The sequence below is a fragment of the Streptopelia decaocto genome (assembly GCF_964273445.1).
Source record: "Streptopelia decaocto genome assembly, chromosome: 3".
NCBI lineage: Eukaryota > Metazoa > Chordata > Aves > Columbiformes > Columbidae > Streptopelia > Streptopelia decaocto.
This window is the reverse complement of record NC_138656.1, coordinates 97915072-97939085: the sequence shown is the minus strand read 5'-3', so window position 1 is coordinate 97939085 and position 24014 is coordinate 97915072. Positions and strand designations below refer to the sequence as shown.

General features: G+C 35.5%; 1 protein-coding gene across 1 annotated transcript in view; it reads right to left on the bottom strand.

Annotated features, from left to right (window-relative positions):
- The window catches only part of CSMD1 (CUB and Sushi multiple domains 1), a gene marked incomplete at both ends in the record, with an annotated part of 1064284 nt that overhangs the window by 321679 nt on the left and 718591 nt on the right, over nucleotides 1–24014 (bottom strand). Inside the window, 2 exons of the mRNA XM_082048870.1 lie at nucleotides 278–402; nucleotides 8952–9039. Coding sequence (XP_081904996.1) covers nucleotides 278–402; nucleotides 8952–9039 — 213 coding nt within the window. The remainder of the gene's footprint in view (nucleotides 1–277; nucleotides 403–8951; nucleotides 9040–24014) is intronic.

Here is a 24014-nt window from a genome sequence, read left to right as displayed (position 1 = left end):
AAAGTATGTTTAACATGACAAAAAGAAAATTAAGCGAAATGAAAATTATTAAGAGGAAATTAGCTCCCTAAATTGATACTGTTTCTGAATCTTTGTGTTTCAAGCTGCAGAAAGATCTTTGGATCTATATAATTATATATAAATAGACAAAATATATATGATATATATAGACTGTTTGTTTGTTTTGGTTTGAACATCATGTCATTGCATTTCTAGACAGAAATTAAAAATTACTCTTTGAAACTTCAGGAAAAATCCCAAAGAATATATCACCTACCTCTGCAAATTGGCCTGTGGTCACTCCAGGCAGCCAGTGTATCTGTCACTTTCTGACAAGTGATGCTCTTAGAACCTTGCAGCACATAATTATCTTCACAGGAAAACTGTACACTTGCACCCACCCTATAAGAAAAATGAGAGGAAGAAAGAAAGAATTAAAATGTATTTTAAATATCACACCCTCCCTGAAGAAATATAAATGTCACCAAATGACAATTTTTGTAGGACCAAACAAAGAAACTAAGGTGGGAAATTCTACTCCATCATGACTATATTCATAAAAAACAACTTATAGTATAAGGAACAGGTCTAGTACTAAGTTTGTCCACCTTTTAAAGAAATAAGGCCAGGAATCTAAAGCAATTGTGATACTAAGTTAAATTCTTTAAACTCTGGCTTCAATGAATCAATGAATGCACAGAGATCTGTTTTAAGAAAATACATAATTACTATTCTTTCAGGCAGCAAAACTTACTTCACAAATAATTTAAGAATTCATTCTCTTAAATGAGAGAATAAGCAGTTAGATATGGTAATTTGTCAACATGTACAACCAGGAAATATTAATTTAATTAAACTGTAATTAATCATTAAATATTCCTGACCTCGTTGAGATTTCATGTCAAAAATTGTGCTACATGATATTTTTATTAGGATTGAACTATGATTGTTAAAATTGTAACTTTGAACTGTGTCTCTTTGGAATGATTTGTAACTTTACTCTTTTTTAATATTTTTTTTTTTTTTTCTGAACAATGATGACCAATATTTACGTAGAATTAGAAACTTTATATAGTCATTGTGTATCTCAAAGAGAGCTTTCCTAAACTGTATTTACATTTCTGCTTCCATTTATTATTTGTAACATTCTTTGTTCCCTATCATAATCAACTAGCTTTGTTGTTAGCTTTCCTACACTTTTAAATCTGTATGTGATAATCCCATGTTGTTAACTAAGTGATCTTAACGAAGCAGATTTCTCAGTTTGGTCTTTTTAAGTCATTGAGTCCTAAACACCAGGGGATTGCTAGATGGCAGTCAGAAAGCTCAATGGTTAAAATCATACTGTGAGGAATAGCAGAAGTAGTCTCATTCACTAATGTCCACTTCATTCCTACCATTCAGGAACAAGTATTCTGTTAGTTTCTCATAGGATTTCATGAAGACAAACAATATTACATATCATTAGTATTATTTGCTTCTATAGTTCTTTCACAAAATTTTAATAAGATCCTTTTAATATCTTTTTTATTACTATTTTTAAATTGGAATGTGATACTCCAAATCTAGGAAAGCTTGAAAAACTACTTTTCTTAACACTTGGTTCTTGAGCCATTAAATGTGATAAAATCAGGACAGGGAAAATATTGGCCTTTTTCTTACATAGTTCGTGAATAACGCATGAAATCCTTGAAGAGTAATAAAATTTTCTAAAATTGTATTTATTTTATATTTGTCATGAGCTATTATTTTTCAAAATATTCTTTAAAACCTCAGAAAAATAGACCAAGCATGATTCCAAATATCTGCCTCAAATTAGTAAACAATTATTTTATCCTAATGGTAAAGAAAATCTTAAGACATTTTAATGCTCTAAACACCTACTTTTAAATGTGTTTTCTCACACTTTCTAAAATTATGAGCTCTGAAAATTTGTTCTACGGAAACAGGAAAAAAAACCAACCAGTTGACTAGTTGTCATAAATGTAAATTGAGTATTGTAGTATTTAAAAATCAAATTGGATAAAGACTTTCCTAAAGGTGTAATGATGTGTGAGCCAACAATAAAACTTCAGTATTTCCCTGAAGTTTTCTACTATGAAGACACATAAGGGTAATTATAAAAATGTGCATGTACAAAAATTTAGAGTGAAATGAAACGTATAACTGTTGCATGTCTGCAATTGCAATTTATAATTTGACATACCTATTTATTACCCCCAAGAAAGTAAGAAAAAAAGGAAAGAAGAAGGAAACTGGAGACCTGGTTACCTAGGATATGGGGAGTTGGGGTTGTTCAGCCTGGAGAAGAGAAGGCTCCAGGGAGACCTTGTAGTGGCCTTTCAGTACCTAAATGGGACCCACAAAAAAGCTGGAGAGGGACTTTTTACAAGGGTATGTTGTCACAGGACAAGAGGTAATGGCTTTAAACTGAAAGAGGATAGATTTAGAACAGATATAAGGAAGAAATGATTCAACAAGAGGGTGGTGGGGCAGAGAAGTTGTGGATGCTCCATCCCTGGAAGTGTTCAGTGTCAGGTTTGATAGGGCTTTGAGCAACCTGGTCTAATGGAAAGTGTCCCTACCCATGGCAGGGGACTTGGAATTAGATGATATCTATGGTCCCTTCCAAGCCAAACCATTCTATGATTCTATGAAAGAAGGGAAAAAGATCAGGAGGAATGCAAATATTCTGATGTCTGATGCAGTAACTGAAGGATTTAATGTTCAGATTGGATTTCATCATTTCAGCACGATTAAAAAAAGTTATTGATGGATACATAAAATGTTACATGCTAATTTAATCTATATGCTTATGATGATTCAATTTGTTTCATTATCCTATACAGTATATTGTCTTTTTTCTTCCAAAGTTCTGGAAATAGCTTGTATCTAAGGACTAATAATGTGAACTTCACTTATTTTACACTGTGAATATCATATTTTGAAATGTTTGACAACAAACTAAGTGACACAAAATAAATACACTGACTACAACATACTAAAAACAAACAAAACATCTAACAAAAACATCAAATTAAAGAGTAAGGTAAGAACACAAATTATTCAAAAGCTCCTGACTGTAAGAATTCAAGGTGGATGGAAACCTGAATGTGAGCTATAGGCATTGACAACAACAATCTTCTGAAACTCATTTCAAGAATTCTATTTAAATGTCAGGTAGGCTGCATAAGAGCAGTCATAGCTTTTACCAGAATGAGTGAGATAGTTTTAGACATGGTTTACATGGCAGCTACACTATATGCTAAGCCTGCTTTATTATCACTTAAGAATCATCTTCTTTGAAGCACATATTGTGAGAAATCAGGTTTATGGCATGAGTCTGACAACTGACACTTTCAAGAAAATAATTTTAGTGGCATTTTGGTTTTGTTGAGGCTTACAGAAAAAAAAGGAAAAAAAGGTGTTGAAAAGTTCTAAATACTGCCAAATAGAGGAACAGACTGTCACACTATAATATATGTGGAGGAAATTGAAAGTTTGGGTACTTAACCTGATAATAATGAAACTCATATATATCTATATATAGTTGTTATATAATACATACATTGCACGTATCTGAATCAAACCATATAACCTTAGATGTTTAAGAAAAGAGTAGATACTAAGAAATCTTAGGCAAGCTGACTCACAAGAGTATTTTCTGTGTCCAGACAATCAGATCTCTCTAAATAAGCATCTTAGGGGAGGGAACACATCTGGGCCACACAGTCTACAATAAAAGTCCTCTAAGCAATGGTCAGACTGCTGAATCTCTCCATTACTTCTGCTCAACATTTTTCCATTTTAAAAGGGGGGATATTTTTAAAGCAGTATTTAACTTATTTAATCTGAGATTTCAAAGGCAATTATTACTTCACTTAATTTCCAGTTGTTGTATAATAACCTTTCAAAGTGGGCAATAAAACAGTTTCCTCTTTTTTCTTTTTTTTTTTTTATTTGAATTTTGAACTGTATCAAAGCAAAACTGTGCTTTTATAAAGCAGCTTAGAATTTGACTGAAAGAAGCCATTTTTTAAAAACAAGAAATATCTGTGAGAAATATTTAAGCATAAGAAAGTTCATTCAATTTTAAAAAGTTGTTTTGAAAATGTAAAAGCTATTTTTGTTACAAGTGTTGGGACAATTGTGGAAAATGATGTCACACATACACTAAAATATTTAAGGAGAGCCAAAATGTTGTTGTTTATATACATTTTAGATTTTGTTTAAACAATCTAGTGTTTTGAGAACTCACATAAAACTAAAATGTGATGCTGACCCTAAAATTATATTATGTTCTCATTCATCTAGCAAAGTCTGACTTGCCATTTGTCCCTCAAAATGGATCCAAATAGCCATTGGATTTTTTTTTTTACTTCACTGAAAATCACCCCTTACTTCCTAAACCAAATACAGTAAAAGCATAGCAGGAGGACAGAATGGAAAGGTTAAGATTTCAATACCTTTTTGTTTGCTTTATGATATTAGAATGAAAGCCATTATTATGCTGGAAACGATGAAACCCTTTTCAAAGAACTTGTCATCACTGAATCTGCTGGGTCTTGAAAATAAACCCTCTGCCTTTCCATCAATCCTACTCACAACATGTCTTTCAATAGATTGGAAAAGATTTTTAATAATATGCATTTTCACATGTTTTAGTTCAGGTTAATATCCACAGTTGTCATTCTTCTGACAAGAACAATAGCTACTTCTGGTGTCTGTACGTGCCTCTTAGAAAAGAGAAAAAACATTGCCTTTCTTTTACTCTCCACAGTATTTTCATCGTGTTGGAGAAATGCAAGCAACAGCAAATATTATTTTTCCTTCTCTTATGGAAGAGCTTGATTTGTCATTTCAGAGAAATAAAAACTAAATTCCAGCCACATTCTCTATTTAAATGTCAAGCTAGATGCAGACACCTAAACTGTAAGATAGCAAAGGTATGTTTAAAAAAAAAAAAAGTTTACAGTACATGAAAACCGGTTGTTGTTGCATGATCAGTTTTCAGATAATCAGTAAGGTTTAGGAGAAAAATAAGTTTTCATTGTTTCTCTCAAATATTATGCAGAATTGAAGGCTAAAAACATGCATGCAAGTAATAAATGACCAAAGTATATTAACATGTTTTTTTTATTATACCTTATATGACATTGCTTGAGCTACTTTTAACACCTTATGCATTCATTTATCACCATGAACAATAAGATACATTAGGTGAAATGAAAATATTATCAGAGGCTGAATGGGGTAAAGGAAGGAGGTGAATAGCTTTGCTTTGTCAGCTGAGTAAGCATGGCTCATAAGTAAGCTCCAGACATTTAAGATAGATTCAACCCACATTCATTCATAAGAGACTCTGTTCAAATACAGTTATGTATGTTTTACAAGGTTCCTTGACACTAGATTCCTCCATATATCTTAAAATATACTTTGAGCTTTAAGGTTCTTTTGGTCTTTCCCTCTTCTTGATATTTTCATGTAGTGCTAGGAATTTTATTGTTGAGCTCTCCTATGTTAGGGCTTACATATTTGGATCTTTGGACCTGCTTCACTAAGATTATTTTAGATCACTTTCTCTTTCAAATTACAGACTACATTCTAGAGCGGAAAAGAAGCAATTGTCTCTCTTACCCACTTCCAGCTTACCAGTGCTCTTAGACCTGCGAGTCAAAGTTCATGTGCTGCTGTTTCTTAACAATTGTTCAAATGACAGTGTCTTGGACACTAGATGAGAGTCTGCTTGGCTGACAGTGTATGAAGAACACAAGGTTCACAGAATAAATTAGACTGGATGAGAACATCAACTAGCCCAATGCCCCACTCCAAGCAAGTCTGGTTGGAACAGAGGGCTCAGGGCCTTGTTCTCCTGGATGGAGATTCCACAAACTCTCTGGGAAACTTCCTCCAGTGTTCGGCCATCCTCATATTAAAAGCATTAATTAATTTTTTAAAAAATCCTGAATCTAGTGGTAATTTACCATGTTTCAGCTTATTTCCATTGATGCTAGTCCTGTTACTGTCCACCTCTGAGAAGAGTCTGCCTTTCTCTTCTCTACACTCTCCTATTCAGTAGCTGTAGACAACAAGAAGGTCCATCAGATTCTCTTAAGGCTGAGCAAACTCAGAACTCTCAGCCTTTTCTTATGTGTCTGTGCTCAGGCTTCCTTCACCACAGCAACCTGCTGAACTTACATTGGTATCTATAGTTAATGGAGTGAGAAAGGCACCTCCAGGTATGAGTTTGTGCTATTTTCCATTAAACACTTAGGATATGGGCTTAACTCTTTCCAGAGGTGCTTTTCTCTCTCCACTAATAACAAAGTGATCTCAGATGCTGCCTTTAATTCTTTCAACTAAGTATTTGATTTGGAGGAATTCAGAAGAAGAGGTATGCTCTGCAGACTTTATAGCTATGAGGAGAGACCCAAGCAGAAGTAGGAAACAGAGGCATACCTGCACGAACAGTAAAGTAAAATATTCTCCAGAATGGAAGTATACAGGCATCCCTCAGATGAATACATGCAGAAACTTTAATACATCTTGAGAAAGAGTAGTTAGTATCCCATATTTTTACTTATTAATAAATACCTATATAAAAATTATGTTTGTCTACCTGAAACAGCAGACCTTTGAACAGCAAGTGCATGCTGCACTTCTGTATCATACAATTTTGCTAGAAACAGCTGTACTTGCCAAGTTGAATCAGAATATATGGAACATGATAACAGCAAGCATCTTCAGGGCAGATTGTCTCTCACTAGCCTATTTATTGAAAAGTTTATTTCACTTCATTATTTTTTAAAACACATTTAACTGCTACCCAGTTGCTAATGTGGAGGAAAAGAAGGTTATCAGGAGTAGTCGCCATGGGTTCACCAAAGGGAAGTCATGTTTGATCAACGTGATAGTCTTCTATGATGGTATGACTGGCCAGGTAGACAAGGGAAGAGCAGTGGATGTTGTCTACCTTGACTTCACCAAGGTTTTTGACACTGTCTCTCACAACATCCCCATTGGCAAGGTCAGAAAGTGTGGGCTGGATGAATGTATGATAAGATGGATCATGAACTGTCTGGATGGCAGAGCTCAGAGGGTTGTGATCAACGGTGCAAAGTCTGTTTGGAGGCCTGTAGTTAGTGGGATCCCCCAGGGCTCAGTACTAGTCCAGTCCTGTTCAACCTGTTCATCAATGACCTGGATGAAGATAGTGAGTGCACCCTCAGCAAGTTTGCTGATGATACCAAACTGGGGGGGAAGGGTTGACACACCAGAAGGCTGTGCTGCCATTCAGTGAGACCTGGACAGCCTGGAGGACTTGGCAGAGAAGAACCCGATGAAATTCAACAAGGGCAAGTGTCGGGTCCTACACCTGGGGAGGAATAACCCCAGGCATCAGTACAGGTTAGGGGTAGACCTGCTGGAAAGCAGCATTGTGGAGAAAGACCTGGGAGTCCTGGTCGACAACAGGTTGACCATGAGTCAACAATGTCCCTTTGTGGCCAAGAAGGCCGACAATATCCTGGGGTGCTTTAGGAAGAGTGTCACCAGCAGGTGGAGGGAGGTTCTCCTCCCACTCTAATTTGCCTTGGTGAGGCCACATCTGGAGTACTGCATCTAGTTTTGGGCTCTCCAGTTTGAGAAGGACAAGGAATTACTGAAGGGAGTCCAGCAGCAGGTTACAAAGCTGATTAGGGGACTGGAGCATCTTTTTATGAGAAAAGACTGAGAGAGCTGGGTCTGCACAGCCTGGAGAAGAGAAGACTGAGAGGGGATCTCATCAATGTTTATAAATATCTCAAGGGTAGATTTCAAGAGAATGGAACCAGATTCTTTTTAGTGTCTCTCATCCTGTCGTTGGGCACCAATGGGCATAGACTGAAGCATAGGAGGTTCCATATGAAAATGAAGAAAAACTTCTTTACTTTGAGGATGCCAGAGCACTGGAACAGGCTGCCCAGAGAGGTTGTGGAGTTTTCTTCTCTGGAGACATTCAAGACCTACCTGGACACATTCCTGTGTGACCTGCTCTGGGTGAAACTGTTTTAGCAGGTGGGTTGGACTAGATCATCTCCAGAGGTTACTTCCAACCCTAACCATTCTGTGAAACCATGACTTTGCATATAACTGGCTCTCTTAATGTTGGAGTTGTTTATGAGTTCTGACACTCTTTTAAGGGTAAGTAGACAAACATCCAAAAAGAGTCAGTCAGAAATAGATTTTTAAATATTTTTTTTCCTATCAGTTACACCCTAGCTTTGAAGGGCCTTGATTCAGGAGCCAGGTTTGATTAACTTTCTTTCTGGAGTTGCAGAGAATTTTGCACAATTCCTTCTAATTCCTATGAAGTTTTCCTTTGCATTTACTCTTAGGTCTGGCTGTCTGTTCCCTTCTGAGCAACTTATAAATCTCTACATAAGCTGGAGGCTCCCATGTCTTTATTTTGACCCTCTTCTCTGACACACCTTGAAGTGTCTGCTTTTTTTTCCTCAACAGGGGAAGAGCAACCTTCCTCCTTTCTCCATAGGGGTCCATTTGACCTCATCTTCTTCTTAATGAACGTAACAAAAGCTGAAAACAAAAGAAGCAAGTAGACAGCTTTCATCACAGCCTCAGACACTGAATTTGCCATGCTTCCTGAGCTTTTTAACAATTTTTATATAGCGGGAAAACAGAGAATTCACTCTGCTTATTCTGTGCTGTCCAGAGAGTTCTACCTTTCCTACACAGACAACATGATTAAGTTCTAAAATTCATATTTAAAATGCTTTGATTTAAAAAAGAAATAAATAAAACCATTCAAGATATGCAATGGATTAGAGCTATTTTGACAAAGACTCAACTCATTTAAAACTAGGGAAGCAATACATATCTGTAGTTGCATGCTCAGTATATCTGAAACAGAAAATACGTACCTTTTGATCGTACAGAAAACTAAATGTGCCTACCTGAAGTCAGAGCCCGCTCTTCTCCCATTTTCAGGAATCCCAGGATCAGGACATGTATCAGATGCAATTGCATCCCCACCCTGGGTCACTGCAAAGTAAAGGAAAAAAAAAGTTTAAACATGGAGTTGTAAAGATGACTCTCTACTTTTCCTATACATTAACTTCCATGGCCTGAATTTAACCTTAGGCTTTATTTTTTTCTTTAAACAGTATAAATTATGACAAAAAATCAGCCCCATATAATTGATTTCTAGTGTGCATTGTTTATTTTCTTTGGTTATGATAAAAAGAAAAACAAAACAAAATCCCCCATGTTTTGCTTCTGTAGGAAAACAGATGATTGATTTCCTGTGGTCAATTATCTTTTTATGGATATATTAGGATCCATGGCTCTTCTCAGACAGGAAAAATAACATTTCATGAAGTCAGCTTCTGAAATATTCACAACATACCACTGTAAGATTAAATAGTGTAAGAAAATAAAAATCTCATTTAAGCTTCTGTCCATAATAAGGCTTGAAATACACAAAAGCCAGAACCCAACTGTAATACAGAAATATTTTTACGAAGATAAAGTTAATCTCAAAAATACATAAATACCCCACAGAGCAATGCATTTGTAACCAGCTGAAGATGTCTTCATGCAAACAAGGCTCAAAATTCTATTTTGTGTTTTCAGATAGGAATAGAAAGAAAAGGTATCCTATACTGTTCCATTCCGTTTGTCTTCCATTCATTTTCCCTCCACTGCCAGATACTTACATAACACTAGGTATATAAATATATACGCTTACAGTCCTTTCAAAACTCAAAACAATTTGAACATTCAATTTTCACTTTTTTCTTCTTAATTTGTAAAAAGGTATTAAAGGCATACATGGAACGCAAATAAATTAATCATAAAGACATAAAGTAACAGAGCACAACACTGTGAATATACTGAAAACCTGAATGTACATGTGCTTTATATCCTGTCTCTACACACGTGTGTCCATGTATAGATACACTCCTGTCTTTCTGTTTCCTCCACAGAATAAGAGAGCCAGTAGAAATTTGTGGACCACGTTTTTCATCTTAAAAGATTTTTGGGAAATCTTTAAGGACAAGTCAGAATTTTCTTCCTGTATAAAAATGTCAGTTGGAACATTATAGCTGCACAAAATAAATTACACATGCCTGAGTGATTACAGATGACAGCATTACCGCTGAAAGGTGATGAGAGATTAGATGTAAAAAGTCACTGTTTTTCCCACACAGTGATATGCTTTCAAATTGAATACAGTGGCAAAAAGAGTGGTGACAAGTAGGATGCATACAATCAGATGGTAGGAGCTATAAATCTTTATGTCTGTCTTGGAAGCACTGGGGAAAATTAATTTATATAGAAATCCAATGCTTTACAAGAGGAAATTTAAAGAAAATAAAAACTGCATTACAGTACTATAAAAATATAACTAAGACAAATCACTTGTGAGTATCAACATGCTTGACCTGAGCATAGATTCCTAAAGTAGAGAAATTGCAATACTTCAGGATATTTCAACATTTGTCTACATTTTTTTCTAACTTTGGCATATAGAATGTTTAAAAAATATAGGAAAGGAAAGGAATTATCTCTTTCTCCACATCTTTTTGACATTAGTTATTGTATTGTATACTATTTGTTCCAGAAATCTTTCTTTAAACCAGGTGAAGAAATATTAGGGTAATCTGAAAAATATTTTAGAAACACAATTAAAAATATGTTTTATTTAAAAATCTAGCTCCTGATAAATAATAATAATTAAAAAAACCTCACAATTAAACAAAAACCAAGAATGAGGAAAAATCCAGTTCACCTGGACAAAAGTATTTCATCTGGAATTCATCACCTTGAAAACACTCTAGACCAAGAGCCCTATCCTGCAAATTTCACTAATATTACTTAGACTCATAAAGACTTTCTTGTGTGTGAATTGAGACTTTCAGAACAGCACAGTTGTGCACTCACACCAGCATATGTATTGATAAGAGGTCACCTGAACACACATGCAAGACATGCATGCACATGTTTGTGCATAGGAAAACACAGAAGCTTTCACACACACTGGCATATGGGCACAGAGTCACCCAAACACAGACACGTACCTGCAGGCACTGTGCCCAACCCCCCCACCCCCCAAATATTTATTGTCATGCAGCATGTACAGCTAGTAAACATGCTCTTCATTCTGAGAATTTAATTTTGTAGTTTCTTGGGAAGTGTGAGAGTTGAAATGCTATTATAGTCAGAAACTGTTCTTGCCAGAAAAGCAGCCTGCTTGTATACTGATGTTCCTTAAAATTAATAATTTTCTTACTAATATTTCATCCATTTTTTTCAGAAAAGAAATAAAATTTACTATTGTTAGCACAGAAGTGTAATTACATTAGTGGAAGTGACTTCAGTTTTGACTACTGAATCACCAAAACACAAAATTAAGCGATATGACTTATATGGTTATGTGACATATCAAATTTACTGAACTTGAACCTTATGGTAATGACTGTAATGCAAGGTGGAAAACATTGCCTTTGCTATCATGTTTTAAGTACAAACATTGAAGTGATGTTATCTCCTTTTACAGACATACATACCAAATGCGTAAGTATTTTATTTGGGACACCAGTAAAGATGACTGAGTCCTTCCTCATAGCACAGAACAAAGGGATCTCCCCAGATAGATGACAATCTTTGCACTTCTTTTTTTTTTTTTCTCAGCCACTAGCTTCCTCTATCAATGTGGTCTCACACCAATACCAGGGAAATGTTATTCAGGCTATTGTTTACCCAGAGAAATACTGTGTCTTGAAATGGAGCAGATACCATATGTTTGGAACTCAGCACACCTTCCTAGATGTCTACAGGCCTTGTTAAACATGGCCCAGGTTTTAGCTTCTACGTTCCCCATTGAATTGCAAAGTGGTTTTTAACAGATGGTGGTTGCATGACATGCTGTCATAACAAAATAAATCCAATTTTCTGTAAAACAAGCCTGTCTGATTTTATCTTTCCAGATGGGAAAAAAGAAACTAATTTGTCAAATTAGTGAAACCATTTATTATTTTTAGTTGTTCAGAGACACCAGGGAGTTCAGTGCATTTATAAATATATGTATATACTTTTAAGTGATAATATGCGTAAAACCTTTACCTGCCAGTAATTTGGAATTTACTTAAAAATTAGACTTTAAGATTTTAAGATTTTTTTTTTTTTTAATGCCAAGGTTTGTTAGCATTCAGACTGAAAATAGATTAAAAGATGTGCAAGTTAATCCCTTTCAGAGACCTCTATCTTCCTCCGTTTCAGTCCTGTCAGGTTTTCCCTTTATCCACAGCTATGAAGTATTATCCACTGTTACTGAGATCCATAACATGTGGGAGGAGAAGTATCATCTCTGATTCCAGTATTTCACTTCCAGAACATGTTTAAACCTTGCAGTCTCCTTCTGAAAGCATCTCTTAGACATGTCATCTTCTATTCATCCTGTCACATGCCCAATCTTTCACTGTTTTACCTTTAAGGAAAAAGACTTTTTTATGCCCTTTAAAGATCCTTGTCTTACCTGTTTGTACTCTTTCAAATGATACTATAGAAAGTTTCATTTACCTAGAGTGTTATAAAATGTTTCATGCCTTTCTCATCTTTCTTCTGATTTTTCCTTCTTTATGATATCAAACTTAAATTGTGTACTGTTAATTTTGAAGCTCATTCACAGACTATCTGTATTTTAACTATCACCTCAATTTTCGTTTTAGAATTGTAAGATCTGAAAACAATAAAGGTGTTAAGGAAAAATGAAGGTAATATTCATATTTAAACCTTGCAAAACTTTGGCACAGCTATGCAGTAATTATTAGCATTTATCTTAAAGTACTAACAATGTTACTCTGTATTTTGAATATAAACTGAACACTTATAAACCTGTATTTGTGACGAATAAATTTAGGACCAACCTAAATAATACCAGCCTCTCTCAATATATTCTTAGTACACTCTCAGCATACTGTCTCTGGTTTTAAAAGACATTTAAAACTACATAATCCTGGTAGATATCAAAGTAAGATATTGCTTTGCATGGATAGTTTTTCACACTGTATCCCAGTTGCTCACAGCTTTTCAAGGAACCATCAGCTAGAGAAAGTCGTGTATTTTCCATAAGACTAAAATCAGAAAAAGTATTTGAAGTCATAGGGTAGGGAGAACAGTAAGGAAACATTCTAGTCAGGTTTAATTTTTTTTTTTTTTTTTATATTAGTTACTGCAGAGCAGGGGAGTCAAACTCATTTTCAACGGCGGCCACATCAACCTTGCGTTTGCCTTCAAAGGGCCAAATGTAATTTTGGGATTGTATAAATGTATAAATATAACTAGACTCTACTGCTGTAGAGTCTAACAGAACTCTGCCCTTCTCTTTTTTTTTAACAGAGGGTTTGAGAACATCAAAGATGCTTCAACCGCCAGATATGTGTTAAGTATAGAGACAGAGCATTCTCAGAGGATGCAGCTTAACTCTGGAACTTTTCAACTTGCTGTCTTATATACTGAAAAACACATGTATTCTCAGCCTTTTCTGCAGAAACAGTTGAAGAGAATCTGTGAGTTCATTAACATGAGGGACAGCTTTTCAGCCTATAATACCATAGGGGTGGCCCTATGGTTAAGACTGGTGATTTAAATTTCTGTTTGATTAAAAAAAAACCCCATCTAATCTTGTTTTACTGAGTGAGAATGAATCAACATGATTTCTTCAATTTTCTCCATTGGGATCATACAGACTGGAGTTCCCACAGCTTGGTCATCTTCATGTTTTACTTGGTATATAACATAGTAAGAATAGAACTCCTTTAAAATGTTTCACATGTCCTGATTCTAACACAGTAGTACAGAAGACTGGAAGTAAATGTAAACAAATAAGACAGTAAACAGAAATAAGTTGTAATCATAATAATAAACAATTAACAGATACATTGATATCCAGATTTAGCTAAGCGTTTGGGAAGAGTTTAATCAAGGAGCCATATTAGCCAGGAGGAAGGGATAGTGCAATATATGTTTTATGTAGCAAGATGAGCAACATGAAGCCTCCCTTGTTATTATACTGGTTCTGCTCCAGGAAAGCTGCCTTGTTATGGGTGCATATGGAATCTGAACATACATTCATGATCTACTCATGCTCATGTAAAGCATGTGATGAAATGCTTCGAAGGGCTGGGCTTTGGAGCAAAAAAAATATTATGTATAGATGCATTGTACTGCATATTTTTCTTCAGTAGCCATCAAGTTAGTAACAAAACTTGACATTCATGGTTTAGGCTGAAACACCTACGATTTTAAACCTAACAGGTTTTGGCAGTCTGTCTGGTCATTTACTCATTCTGCCAGTGATATAACCAACATACAAAAAGGTTCTGGATTTACACAGGTAAATAAGTACATAATACATACATAAACTCATTCCTTCAATAATTTGGTTTTAATAATTTTCAAAGTAAGCAAAAAAATTGCAAGAACAACCTACAATAAGACCTTGTCAAATAGTGCTTGAAGGCTAGAGAAAACACCCTAAAATTCACCATGGAAAGATATTATAATAAATGGCAGTTTTTCTATAGCAGACTGACAAGTTTTCAAACTGAACAAGACTTTACAATGAATGAGTACTTTGTCTCTCTATTATGATGCAAATAAAAGCTGACATATGTAAATACAAACCTCTTTTCAACCAAGAAGTCACATAGAAGTGCAATGACATTGTATTAGTGAAACAAGGGAACAGATACATTAATTAATGTATTAGAGACACATCTCGATTATTCTTTGAGATTCTTAGATTTACATTTACTTACTTTTTAATTTTTGAAAAGGTTGTTTCATATTAAAAAGAAAAATAATCTAACAGTTTGAGATGTGACTTCGGTCATTAAATAATTATGCTTCAAAAGCGAAACCAAAACTTTTCAATTATTATTTATCAAGTGTACTAGAAATCATGTGTTTCACACAGCAATTAATAACGTAGTCACTGGAAAAGAAAAAATACATATATACTAAATGTCTGACAAGACAATATATGGAGAAAAGATATAAAAGATTACCATTGTATAAAATAATTGGATATGCTGTGATTGTTTTGAATTCAGAAAGCTGGAAATAGTAGATGAAAAGAAAGGCTTTAGAACACAAAAGCTTCATTTCAGAAATACACTCACAGGCAGAATTAATTAAATGAAATTTTCTGCCATAAATTTTGCTGCTTTTGCTCTAAAATGCCTGTTTTCCCTGTCCTGAGGATAATTCCAAGCTTTCAAAGTTTTTGACTTATCCAGATTGAAACAAATGGATGAATTTGTAAATAACTTTAACGGACAGTTCTGTTTACATTAATATGCTTAAAAAGTCACACTTAGTTATTTTATTAATTTTGACCACATTAAAAAATGTGATAACTTGTTTTGCCTCTTGAACTCTTCCACAAATTAGAGGATTTAAAAAAAAAAAAAAAAAAAAAGAGTTAAGTTCAATTTCTTTTCTGATATCTCTTTTGCACAAAGACATACATGAAAAGTATTAAGTTGGAATTCTAATGAGATATGAGGACATTACTTATGTGGGTACACACGTAGTGACAGGTATTTTCTTACAATTAAATAAGGTCTCAACGTGATAGAAAAGACAGATTTGAGTAGAAGTAATAGCTACAACCAAAATACCATGACAAAAACCATGTATTTCAAATGGCCAAAGAAATATAAAGAGCGCAATTTAATGTTTTTTCCATACAATTTCATTCAAGCTTTTAGAAGACAAGAAAACTACTGTTAAAAGCTGATGATCCATGTGCTCTTTCATAGGCTTTAAGTAACTCTTTCAGTAGAAACAGAATAACACTGATCTGTTACAGACAAGAGAAATAGACCTGCATGGAACTTACTCTAAGGAAGAAATGATAAATTACTGAAACCCATGAAGACAGAAAAGAATAAAAATATAAACAAGAAAGGACAGGTAATAAAAGTTTTGCAGTTGAACAGTTGTAATCTTCTGAAGTATTCTACTTAGCAATCCCTAGACAGCTGCTGGAATTCATTTAAAACTGAAATGCTCCAGTATTTCTCACTGTAAGAGTATTTTAGGTTTGAAAATTTGTAAGGAAAGTTTAAGAATCTCTCTTGCTTTAAAATGTCTGATTAAAAAACCAGAAACAAACAAAAACATTTCTGAAACAGAAACTATAAAAGACCTTATCATTTTCACATGCTAAAGATAAATCCTTCAGCTTTTTTTGAATAATTTTAGCACCTTCACACATTGGGAAATCATCTTCCAAATGGATAGCAGCTGTCAACACTTGATTAAAATACAGGATTTCTGTAATTTACCAATATATTTATGGTACTCCTTTCTTCAGCAGCTGAGCTTTTCTACCAGTAGTCTTATTTGTTATAAATAGCTGGTACATTCCACTTATCCTTATTATTCCTTAGTGATCACAGGGCCTGAGAATAGCTTGCCTTTACATGAACCCAACAGTGGTTTTGTCCATTCTTAGAGAGTGAATCAGCAGCTAAAGAAAACAAAACAAGTTTTTTTTCTCCCTTCGTTTTGTTCTGTTTTGGCTTCCCAAGGGAATTTAGCCCACTCTCCTTTGCATCCACCTCTGTTCTCAGCAGCTGAATATAAGATTTATTCCAGCTTAATGAAGCAATTTAAGGCTCAGCAGATGCACACCTTTCAGTCAGCCTGGGAGCTTATTAGTCCAGCTTTTCTTGAAGTCTTGAAAAGCCTGCTCACTCATAACAACATTTGTTTTTCCTCCATATCAACTCAACAATTTAAATAAATATATTTTTACATAGCTAAGAAATTCCACATTTGTGAACTGTGAGGAGAAATTGTCAAAGATTTACCTTTTTAGTGCAATTAAAGATTGGGATTTTAGCCTGATTAAAATACTATCAAAGGATAAACATGAAAGGATTAATTTTAGTTTTGGCAGTAAATTAAAATGTAAATATATTTTCCCTATGAAGTTGTATATATTAGGAAATGAAATATATTCTTTTTCCTCCATTTCTATGGGGAAATTTCTACAGGTCACACAAAAACTACAGTTCAGAATCAGATGCATTTACCATATCTATGTTTAGGGCTCTGGTCTAGGTCTTCCACAATGCTTGGGCAGTTATACAAACCATCATGAAAGTGGAGACTCCTTTGGTAATTGCAAACACCAGATTTTCATAGGTGTTGAATTCATCAGATCCTAGGAACAGACAATTGAACTTGCAAAAACCAGACCAACTATACTGGAAGCATTTGTCTAATTTGCTTCAGCTGATGGTCCACACTACAAGTTCCTATTTGCAACAAGACCTGTTAACATAAATGTAAGAAAATATCGATTGCTCTACAAAGCCTAAAGTTTCCAGTGAGAGAAGTTCATTCGCCAATGATTCAATACAGTTCAACCAGATGGAATGTATAAGTTTACATTATGCTTGCTTTTAGTTAAGGAATTTACACTATAAACTGTAGTAAGAGTACCTTTAGACTGCAAAATCTATCACTCATTAAGACTTTCTTGAACTGAAGTTATCTTTTTCTGAAAATGTATGCACTCATTTTTGTCTTTTCATTTGAATTTATGATTTATGGACATCACTTAAAAGTATTGTTCCTGCATTAATCCTAGTACTTAAATAATGATCTCTATCACGTCTTTATACTGCGTAAGGTCGTTAGGGGAATATAGGCAAGAAACTGTCTCAGATCACTGCATAACAACTATATTGTGCTGTCTTTGTGGCTTAGTCCTTATAACATTAATACATTAAAATAAAAGTATTATAAGCTTAGTAGTCATTAGTTTTCAGACTGTACTTTGGATTTCAGAATCATTTCATGACTTGCTGCAGGTAATGATATTTCTGCACCCATTGCAAAGACCAGGGTTTAACAGCAAAGTATTTCCCTCCAGGCATGAGAAAATATTTTACTCTCTTAGTATTACATAATACTCAAACACAAGTAAATGGAAAGCCATTAAGTAAACAGATAAAATATGAGTAATGATAGGAGGTGCAGGATATTGTCTGATAAGTTAGCAATAAAAAAAAAAAATCTTTAAAAAATATACACATACCCTTTATTTTTCACACCGCATGACAGGAAAGGAAAGCAATGACTTGAGGTGAAAATTAAATAACCATTAATAATTTGTTCTTTGCGAACTACACAATAAAATATGTGTAAGGCCTAAACACATAGGTCAGAGCAAACAGAGTTGTTGCTTTTTCCAGTACCACTCCATTCAGAAATGTAGGAAATTCAGTAATTTACTTTGAAATGACAGAGTTGATGAAGAGTCACTAGTAAAGAGCAATTTTATGGGATATCCAGACGCATTCTTCTCAAAAGAAATAAACCAACATGTTGTTTTGTCTCAGTGGCTTAGAAGTTTGGAAAATCCAATTTTTCACCAATGTCAGGTTATAAATTCACCCCACAATGTTATTTACTTGTAAATATACTGTCGCTTTATAACATGTTTTATTGATTCGCAAGGCAGTCTTTTCCTTTAAAAATAGCTATCTAGGATCTTACTGAGCACTGCCATTTCTGCAATAATCCTGAAGGTGTCTATCAATTTTATTTTTTCCTATCAGTAAGGGAGAAGGTTTAAGTAAAATTCTCATTTCCTTAATTAGTCATTTAATGTAAATTTGTCAATCAATGCATTACCTGCTTTTTTAGTTTGGTAACTGATATTAAATTTTGTTTGTCTTTTCAGAGTCAAATGTGTAGCACTGTGTAACAAATCTGAAGAAGTAACAAAACAGCCACAGGCATACTGCAATGATCTAATTTTTCTATATAACTTTGAGGATTTTCGTTGAATTTATATATATTGGTCCACTGTTCAAGGTTTTCAGAATTTAATCAAATAAGCTTTGACTTTGAGAAAGAACTTAATATTAGAAAATAACTGTTAACTATGGGATAGTCTACTGCAGTGGAGATGTTCATATAGGAAACAAGTTAAACTGATACAGAAAAATTCAGTTCTCTGGCCTTCCTCTGCCTCTTTTTTTGGTGACTTTCTGCCAGCTATTTAGGACATCTCAAGTGAAACCTAGGCAGAACATGGAAGCTTGTGACTAGAACTATTCCTGAAGTTTCCTGCTGAACTGCCCTCTAAACCTGGAAACATTTAAATTATTAGGGATCTTCACTTTCTGCTTTTAAGCTTCCCCCACTTGAGCTAAAGTTTTGTACTTTCCAAGAAGTGACACCTCTTAACAGTGCTCTTGACAGGACTAAGCATTTTACTATCTTTGCCACAGCTAGAGCAAACTGATGAGCTTACAATACGTCTAATAAATCATCAAGAAGACTTAATTTCTCACAAAATAAGAAACCTAGCAGCTGATGATGATTTTCTTTAGAGGTGCTGCTTAGTAGTTAGAACAGTCTCCAAAATAAAAATAAATAAATAAAAGAAAACCAAACCCACCAAAACCACCAAACCCACCAAAACCAAAACAAATGCAAAACAAACAAAACAAACAAAAAACCCAACCAACCAAAACACAGCATTCAAATACTTTGTCTGGCTTAGTTAATTCAAGTTTAATTCTTTAGTTTTCTGTATAATTCCCAGGTCATCAAACTACTGGTACATTCGCGTGGTTAGTTCTCTCCCCCTCTCTCTTGTTGAAATTAAAACATTCGGGAGCAGGGAGGAGATTATTTGGGTCCATAAGAATGAGTATGATTGTGTAGCATGACAAAGACACTCAGATGTTGAAAGACATGAATTTAAAATACTGTGGTGAGTACTTGCTTTCATATATAACATTAGGAATTGATGGATAAAATAAGCAGTCCTCGAGGTCTTGGCTTAAGCAGGACAGCTGCACATTTCTTGCATTGTCCCCTGACTTCTTGAGCCTGCCGTTGAGGTATTCTTCTACAACTATTTCTAGATATTCTTCCAGGAACACTTTTGAATATTCTGCTAGCTCTTCACTAAAGGATCTCTGCGTAAGTTTTGGGGAGGAGTGTTGTTTCCTCAAAACAGTTCTGGAATGGAAAGTACATTTGTCTTCCTGAAAATAAAGATTCGAAGACATGGTTTCCAAATGGATCAAACTGCCTCTGTTACAAGGAATAAGAGATCTGCTTACTGTTTTCAGCATTTCTGAAGGGCTGAATGCATTGTGCTGCTACACAAGTGAGAATACAGAGCACAGTTGGAATGAATATCTTAATCCTCCATTATGTTGTTTACACTGCCAAATGTTAAAGCAAGAGTAAGATGAAGGAGCAAGGTACTGGGCTGGGGACTGGAAGCCAGCAGAGGTTGAATACTTCTGTAAAAGATAAGCATTTTCAAGGAAGAAAGATAAGCCCATGCATCAAGGTCAAAACAAGCAGTTTTCACAAACAAGACTGGCAAAGACCCCATAAAACAGGTCAGTAAGAGACCGAATATATTAATAAGTGTTTATCTCCTGGTTCAAGTAGAAAGAAAGAGACGACACATTCCAAAGACACAAAAATTAACAGAACAAAGCTATTAATCTTAAAGATCTGATTTCTGTGCTTAATACTTCAGCTAAATATTTTTAGGGGCATTTTTTTCAATAAAAGACACATTTTATTCTGTTATAAAATAAAGCATATGGTAGTGTTCATGATTGAAGTGCAGTGCTGGCATTCTAAGAACTGTATTTAACTGGTCAGAGTAAATATCAAATATTTGGCTACAATGACTGTAAGGGATGCACAATCCTTCCAAGAAATAAAGCAAGTGTATTCCAACTAAACTTCTTATTATTGCAGTTAAAGTTCTGGAAGTTAAATCTATACACAATCAGTCTGTGGAAGCTGAGTGACAGTTCCCAAGAATTCCCAATTTAATATTTGATATATAACCTTAGTAGCTGGCTACTCCAGTGGTCATTTTGTCTTCTAAAACCAAAGAGAGCTTCATATTTAGATTAGTATTTTCAAAGCTAAATCCAAAAATAGATCATGGGCATTTACTTCTGTGAGCACCTAAAATTCAGGTAGCACCTTTTTTTTTTTTTTCATTAATTTGCACTAAGCACGTCTTCTCAGAAGAGAGACTATTCCTTCTGTTGACCTGCCCACATCTATTCAGAAACAGTACTGTTCTCTACTCCCTTTTGAGTGTCCCATTCTGGAAAGGACTTCAGAATTGCAAATCCTTAGAACCCTGAAGCATTTTCTGATGACTTAGTTTAAAATGCTTAACTCCAGAGATTTTTAATACTAGTAATATTCCTCTGTGCAATTTCAGACTCTTACTCAGCAAAAATGATCATGACATTGTGTGTAAGCATCAGAAAATAAAAGGAAGTTTGTATGAGAAGGACCATGCCATAAAACTAGAATGTCTTTTGCCCTAGATTGTCTATCTGTAACTGCTATAATTATTCAAAAAAAGAAAACCACAGTATTATAGAGAAGTGAACAATCTTATACAAGAACTTTCTTCAAACAAAAATATGTACTCCAACATTTATAACTCTGCATTGCTCAGTTTCAAGTTATAGAGAAATTGCATTTAAAAAGTAAAAAAAAAAAAAAAGGCTTTTCTTTTGTACACAATGATGTGCAGTTATATACAATATCTCAGACTCTGGATATCTTTAAAATATACAGCAGAAACACTTAAAACATTACGTCAGCATGGCTCATTTCTCCCTTTCACTGAGATCAGGAGGGTGGATGTCAGCTGCAAAACATTCCCTGCTACTCTTCTCAGTGTGACAATAACAATAAGAAAAAAAAAACAAACCTAAGTAATGTATCACAATTTTCTATGGCATCTATGTGTCAGATGCACACTTCTCTCAAATAGGTAACCTCAGTCATTCTGGCAGGCCTGTTTATTGAGGTGAAAGGCCAAACCGATAATTCATAATTCCTTTCCCTTTTTCTTACACAGAGTCAGTGACTTATTCATGTCAACCTGTTAATTCATGAGAGAAAGGGGCAAAGAGGTTATATTGATTGCTCAAATATATTCCAGTCCTCACAGTGTAAGTAAACTGAGAAAAGCTTTGAATAAGCAATGTTTTTGCCCCAATACAAAACGAGACGAAAAACATACTTCCTTTTCAAGGTTTTACCCACTAACCACCCTTTAAAAATCACAATTCCCTCCTTGCAGCTGCTTCACAGTATCACAGTATCACAGTATCACAGTATGTTTGGGATTGGAAGGGACCTCAAAGGATCATCTAGTCCAATCCCCCTGCTGGAGCAGGAACACCTAGGTGAGGTCACACAGGAACGTGTCCAGGTGGGTTTTGAATGTCTCCAGGGAAGGAGACTCCACAACCTCCCTGGGCAGCCTGTTCCAGTGCTCTGTCACCCTTATTGAGAAGTTTTTTCTCAAATTTAAGTGGAAACTCTTGTGTTCCAGCTTGATCCCATTACCCCTTGTCCTATCATTGTTTGCCAGCGAGAAGAGCCTGGCTCCGTCCTCGTGGCACTCACCCTTTAAATATTTATAAACATTAATAAGGTCACCCCTCAGTCTCCTCTTCTCCAAACTAAAGAGACCCAGCTCCCTCAGCCTTTCTTCATAAGGGAGGTGCTCCACTCCCTTAATCATCTTCGTTGCCCTGCGTTGGACCCTCTCCAGCAGTTCCCTGTACTTCTCGAACTGAGGGGCCCAGAACTGGACACAATATTCCAGATGGGGTCTCATCAGGGCGGAGCAGAGGGGAAGGAGGACCTCTCTCGATCTACTAACCACCCCCCTTCTAATACACCCCAGGATGCCATTGGCCTTTCTGGCTACAAGGACACAGTGCTGGCTCATGGTCATCCTGCTGTCCACCAGGACCCTCAGGTCCCTTTCCCCTACACTGCTCTCTAATATGTAATTTCCCAACCTATACTAGAACCTGGGGTTGTTCCTGCCCAGATGCAGGACTCTACACTTTCCCTTGTTAAATTTCATCAGGTTATTCCCCGCCCAACTCTCCAGCCTGTCCAGGTCCCGCTGGATGGCAGCACAGCCTTCTGGAGCGTCAGCCACTCCTCCCAGCTTAGTGTCATCAGCAAACTTGCTGATAGTACACTCTATTCCCTCGTCTAAATCGTTAATGAATATATTGAATAATATTGGCCCCAGTACTGACCCCTGAGGCACTCCACTAGATACTGGCCTCCAACTAGACTCCACACCATTGACTGCCACTCTCTGGTGCTTACAGAATTGAAAGACTCTATCACTACATAAAATTGAGATTTTATTGATTAGAACATGTTTCCCAAATGAATTCAATGATATATCTATTTGCACCCATGAGTGAGGGTATACTGTTCAGATTACCTGCTCTGTTGTGTGGTTATTTTCTTCTGAAATGATTCAGATGGTTTAATGGATAGGCAGGGGACTTAACAGATCTCCTCATGATTGCTCTTGATAGTCTTTATGGGCTCTTGCCAAGAGGTGAAAGCAGAAAATAATCCACAAGTGTTTTTTAACCTACTTAGAGAACCAAGTAACCATAACTGATTGCATACTCTTCCTAAGTTGCCTTCCTTTTTTCCCAATGTTAGGTTTGTTTTCCTGCAGAAAAAAAAAGCAGGTTTTTCCTCTATTGTATATTCCATGGACTCTGACGCCTAGAACCCCTGGCATGGTGGGCGAACAGCAGAGGACCAAGCTGGAGAAGTAGAACAGCAGCAGTTTACATTAACTCCAGCCTGCCTTCCAATTATACTCCAGGATCTACAAGGGTCACTGGGAAGGAAGTGTCCTCTGCCTCTTCCTCGCAGTGAAATGGCTAGTGCCTGTATTTCACTTCAAAATGCACGGGATTGCCCACAGTACTCCATGCAACATGAAATTAAAAATTTTATTCTGCTTGCATTTCTCATCTTAAGGATATGCCAGTCAAAGGGAAAACTGACCTGTTCAGCACACAATGAAAAAATGGTTTTACCGTGTAAAATCAGTACCTATGGCAGTCAGAGAAAATGAAAAATTAAATAAA